The sequence below is a fragment of the Frankliniella occidentalis genome, unplaced genomic scaffold (genome assembly GCF_000697945.3).
Source record: "Frankliniella occidentalis isolate FOCC.00 unplaced genomic scaffold, Focc_3.1 Scaffold642, whole genome shotgun sequence".
NCBI classification, from domain to species: Eukaryota; Metazoa; Arthropoda; class Insecta; order Thysanoptera; family Thripidae; genus Frankliniella; species Frankliniella occidentalis.
The window spans coordinates 44,855-50,426 of NW_026267757.1; the positions used below are offsets into that span (position 1 = coordinate 44,855).

General features: G+C 39.2%; 2 protein-coding genes across 3 annotated transcripts; one reads left to right on the forward strand and one right to left on the reverse strand.

The window, feature by feature from the left end:
* The first annotated feature begins 27 nt into the window (after window positions 1-27).
* On the forward strand, window positions 28-2,707 carry LOC113210121 (uncharacterized). Its single transcript, XM_026427956.2, has 4 exons — window positions 28-367; window positions 471-672; window positions 766-857; window positions 943-2,707. Exons 2-4 carry the CDS (start codon window positions 481-483, stop codon window positions 2,405-2,407), a joined length of 1,749 nt encoding a protein of 582 aa, XP_026283741.1. The 5' UTR covers window positions 28-367; window positions 471-480; the 3' UTR covers window positions 2,408-2,707.
* Window positions 2,708-2,863: 156 nt separating this feature from the next.
* Window positions 2,864-4,482, reverse strand: LOC113210129 (transmembrane protein 230). 2 transcript variants are annotated; one of them, XM_052275487.1, is made up of 5 exons: window positions 4,347-4,482; window positions 3,986-4,093; window positions 3,344-3,462; window positions 3,140-3,262; window positions 2,864-3,047 (listed from the first exon to the last, which is right to left on the reverse strand). In XM_052275487.1, exons 2-5 carry the CDS (start codon window positions 3,996-3,998, stop codon window positions 2,910-2,912), a joined length of 393 nt encoding a protein of 130 aa, XP_052131447.1. In that variant the 5' UTR covers window positions 3,999-4,093; window positions 4,347-4,482; the 3' UTR covers window positions 2,864-2,909. The 2 variants fall into 2 exon arrangements, with proteins under 2 accessions (XP_052131447.1, XP_026283754.1); XM_026427969.2 differs by lacking the exons at window positions 3,986-4,093; window positions 4,347-4,482 and adding an exon at window positions 3,545-3,910.
* Window positions 4,483-5,572: the final 1,090 nt, after the last annotated feature.

Here is a 5,572-nt window from a genome sequence, read left to right on the forward strand (position 1 = left end):
CCCTCTTCCTTCGTTCACCGGAGAGCGAGACCAAAGTACTTTCGTAATTCATTTATCCGAAAACTTTCGGACAGGAGACGTTGTGTTCTATGTCTCCTGTTTCGGACTAACAAGGATCACATTATCGGCACCCTGTATGATTCGATGTCAGACCACTTTTTTTTTTTGTGAGGTTGGTCAGGTCGAGGTGCTTGTTCTTGTTGTTGGTCCCTTTTTGTTTTGGCTGGCTTTGGCTTTATTTGTTTGTTATTGGTCTAGGAGTTTCGTCGTCGGCATTGTGTTGGTTAATTTTGTGGATTGTTCTCGAATGTGAGAAGTAGCAGCTTCAGGTTTACTCCAACAATTTTTATTGTTGACAATTAGAGCTGTAAGTACGGACCCCCATGGAGTCAATATTCCCCATTTGTTATCGCCACTTCCGACCATAACCTTTCTCTCTCAGCTGTTAATGTCCCGGTTATCTTTTTTAGAGTGGTGAAAATGACACTAGATATAACCAGCGTAATAGATACGAATCACAACAGTATCATATTTGGAAGCCTGCCGGATTTGTACAACAATGAAGTATATTGTGATGCAATATTTTACTGCAAAGAGGGAAAGACAGTGAAATCTCATAGATTACTTTTAAGTTCTGTTAGTCCATTCCTCCATATGTTATTCCATCAACAGGTATGTTTCCTCAAACTTTGATTGTCTGCATGATATGAGGAACGCTATTTTTTTGGTTAAATTTTTGTTAAATTTTATCCTCTTGATTTACAGAGATACCGTGAAGTCATAGAAATTTCTCTACCTGATTTCAATGTTGAAGATGTGGACAACCTCCTTAGATTTGTCTATGAAGGTGTTATTAGGTAAGTTTTATGTTGAAATTATCTTATTGAAGTTAGGAGTTGTCAGTTAAATTCCTCATCACATATTGGTTCTTTTCCTCGGCAGGCTTCAGCAAGAAGAATTAGCTATTTTTACAGAGATTAGGAAAACCCTAGAAATCAATATAGCCGTAATTCTTCAAACTGATAATGCTGAACATATTCTAGAAAATGTAATGATAAGAAGGAGAGACCTTGTTAACAAGGGAAGTGAGAATGTTATAGAAAACATCATAATGAAGAGGACACTCAGTGAGCAAGGTACAAAAAATGCAGTGAACATTCTAGAAGATATCACCAGGAAAAGGAAACTAGCTGACAATAACAATGAAGCAACAGCAACACCCTCAAATTTCAAAATTCAAAAGAGGATGAATCCAGCTCATGAAGATAGGCAAAATATTGTTAGTTGCTTTAACAATATAATTGAGAACTTCAAAGCTTCAACCCCCAAACAGAAACCCAAGACCCTTGCAGGTGCTGGTGAACCCATTGTCTCTCAACCTGCCAAAAGTCAACTCCTTGTATCAATCAGCAAGTACCAAACTGCTGTTAATTGCTATGAGAGGAAAAGGCTGGAGAAAAATATGGAAGGAATTGTTGCTAAAATTGTGAAGCAAGAAATAGAGAAGATTAGGCAAGATCAGAAAGAAAAAAAGAAGTCTAAACTTCATCCTCCTAAACCTCCTAACCAAGTAGTGCTCAATCCAACTTTTTTACCTAACGTAGCCCATGTAGGGGCATTGCCAACTGCATCAAAACCTAGTCTAAACTCTACTAATGCTTTGTCCATTCAAAGCAAGCTTTCCGAAATTCAACCACTTCTAACAAAGTCTATAAATAAAGATGTCTGTATGAAATCGGTGGAAATATTGCCAGCCATGCCTACCATTTCCACCCAACCACCTGAACAGACTCTGAATGAAAATTCGAGAAGTAGTACCCAAGATGTATGTAGTCACGCCTCAAACTTTTCGAGTGTTACTGAAGAAGTACTGATTCCTCCTTTTACACCAGCTGGTGCAGGAACACCCAAGACAATATCTCCCAACAAAGTTGTTAATAATATTCAAGGGAAGTCGTCAATTTCTACCAAGCCTGCGGAACAAGCTCCTAAAGGAAAGGCAGGTATTTCTACCAAAGGTATCGTAAGTTATCCCTCTACAGAAAGTTTGAATGTTACTGAAGAGGTATCAAATCTCCCTCGTTTTACTGCTCTGTCTGTTGTAAAAACATTATCCTCTCCCTCTCAGTCCGTTCAGCCTAAAACTCAAACTCCCATCCGCTCTTTGGGCCAACAATGTGATCAACCCAAAGGAAAACTTTCATCTAAATTACATACACCCCCTTCTAGTTCTCAAAGCAACCTGGTGAAAGGTGGGAAAGGCTACAATCTCTTTGACAGTCCCGTAGTTGAAGTGCTTTCACCGTCCCCACGAAGCCCTGTGATTAATGCATTGTGCCCCATTGGGAGTGGAGTGAAAACTCTCCCAAGTAAAGTAAAAAAGACTTATATCCGCAAAGGAAAATAGTTAATGTCACGTATTTAAATTTCTTGTATCACTGTTGACCTGATAGTACTAAATGACTAAATGAAGACTAGAAAGCACTGTTTAAGTATTGTAAGTTGTGAAAAGTGCTCGTATTATTTTACTCTCTTAAGTTCAGTAAGCTCTTCACTAGTTCTTTCTTCCATGTTAATTACATTGATAAGTTTAATGTGAAAATTTTTACGTGTGAGATGACTTGCTCTGTGCGGTTGCAGTATTCATATTATTGTGATCAATATACCGTACCCTTTTTTTTTCTAATTAAAAAAATGCGAAACAACATTTTTTTAAATTTTTTTTATTGGACCTTCCAATTATTATACACCTCAAGGTTTAATATCATTTACCGTGGGATTACCAGTACGCTGATGTGCAGTAACAACATAATAACTCAGAAGTGAAAGTAAAGCATAGGCCATTGTTTTCTATTTCTTGTACTTCTGTGCACGATTCAGATTGGTTTAATTGAGATCAGAGGCAACTTTCAGTCAAAGTCTGGGATATCATCAAAGGAATACCCAGGATGATTTAGAAATGCATAGACGGCAATTCGCAAATGGTACACTCCTGGAATGAACATTATAAATCCCAATACAAGCATTGGCCATGTTCTGTCAACATACTGAAATAGATTGAACATAATTGTAATTAAATTCATAAACAATTAGCTGATGCAAAAGTCCTCTATAGAATAAATTTGTTTATCTGGGCTACCTTGGGATCGATGTAACCAGTGAGGAGGAGGATAGCGGTTCCCAATAACACAGCTCCGCCTATACTCAAGACTGATGCAAAAAGAACAGCCGACCAAGGTATTTTTACGGTTGGATGAATGAACTATAGCAAAGCAGATGTACAATAACCTGAATAATCAATAATACATCTGGTACATGAATTATAATTTCATAAAAGATTTACCTGGTCCTCAAGCATTTCATCATCATCTTCAAATTGGGAAGGTACTCTCTCATAGTCAACATCTTCAAAAGTTGGCCTTGATGTGGTTCGCCTTCTCCAAGTCCTTGTCCTGAGCGCCTCTAAATACATACAACAATCAAATAAGATGACAGCAAATATAGCTATTATTCAACACATTATTTCTTAAAATTATTGTAAAACCTTTGAGCTTATTCCACATTGAAATTATGCAATATTCCTCACAGATAAAACACCTCAACACAGCATAGAAAGCATAACAAACCTAGATAATAGTACTCTGCCCCTGTGCAAGGGACTCAGTGAGAGAACGGCACAGGAGCCCCAAACTAAAGGTCACAGTTTGACATTTCCATGAGATTATCCCTCCTCCAGAAGTTTTAACCACAACCAAAATATGCACACAGGAAAACTCTGTTTGCAAGATATCAGCAGATAGAGTATTAATCCACTGCTATTGCTCTTTGAAAATAGGATTCAGTATATGGAGGATAAACCATCCATAACTATATACATTAATAAATATAGCCATGACTTATAAATAGCTATTTATATGTAACGCAATAAAAGATGAGAAAAATTGAATTTAGCATATGTTTTATACAAGATACCCATGAATCTTACCTATATTATTCATTTCCAGATAATTATTAGTTAGTTATTGTATTTGGGCATTGGGTTTACTGGGTGTTGTTGTACTTTTCATAACATTCAAACTTAACAGATCTGTAACTGTAGTTAAAAGATGGCAGAAATGCTGAACAGCTATGAGCAGTTCAGATTAATTTATATTGAAAAAAAGCAGAATCAACAAAACTTCTCATTCGTGTGTACTGAGGTAAACTAAAAATATGATAGGCTATTTGAGACAATCGCGGTTTGACAGATACACTTGACGTTTTGTCGCAGTGCAAACAAGGAATAAACAGACACATGCGTCGTTTTATTTTCTTTGCTTTCTGAGTCCTGAGTATAAAGTCCCTACTCAGTGATTCAAGCATCAATGTGTGTCGTCTGCTACAGAGAGAGAGTCTCTATTTCGTCTGCTACAAAGGGTTGTTGTTTCTAGAACTAAAGCTGAGAAGCTGAGACTGGAACTGAAACAAAACTCGGCCATAGCTAACATTGGCAGGGTGTCCGGTAGGAAGGGGTTAAAGTTTCATAGCTGAAGCGCATAGCAATAGCTATTGCTAGAGCTATTGCTATAGCGAGGGCCCTGTAGCGAGGCTACGTCAGCAGGGGTATGAAAATCAAAACGGCCGGAAGTGCGGCTGGTGGTGGAGTGGAGGAGGATGCGGTGAAGGGGAGGGGATCAGTGGGGAAGCCCCTATGTCGTACCGCCGTAGCGACCCCAGCGTAGCCATGTTCTCGAGGTCATGTATCCGCTTTGAAAATGGGAGCAAAGAGGTGAAAACTCCAAATTGTAAGGTGAAGGAGGGTCATAAAGGTTAGATAAATAATTGCTTTGTACTTGTGCAAAGACCGATATTATGGACAAGCGTCGTGCGCATAAATGCCAAAAAAAAATATATTGGCACGCGGATTAGCGTGGGCATAACAGAGTTAATGTTATGGGCACGCGCGGAATTCAAACGCCCAGTGGAACAAGGGGGGTTGATAGACCAAGAGGCTGATTCAAGAAGACTGGCCCTCAAAGTTTGTTTAGGAGGTTCGGGTTCGAGGCGAAGAGTGATCAGGGAAAAGGTGCATTCGAATAAAGTAATTGCAACATTCTGCACGACGCGTGCGCATAGTAAAACATAGAAAATCTGCACGACGCGTTTGAATAACTCTAAAACTCTTATGCGCACGCGGAATCAAAGTTTCCAACATGTCAGCATCAACGTATGTAAGGGAATGCCTGCCTACGTCAATTCAATATTGCATTTCTCACTCGGAACCTGAGCGTCGCGCCTGCAAGACTCGGGGTAGGCCACTCCGCAGTACACGGATGCAATGCAGACGAGATGTTGCCTATCCACCAGGCGCTACGAGAGCTTGCATCTCCGTGGCGAAAAAGGAGACCGTATGTAAAGGTTTTCAAGACGTTTGAAGCGTGTTTCATAGGAGTTTTGGAGGCGATAACTGCTTAGAAACTCATTGTGCTAAATGGAAACATGTTGCGGTGTGTTTATAGTAGGCCTACAAAACCCAACATTAAACATCCCTCTCCAAGTTTCATACCAGTTTTCGGAAACACGTTAAAAACAC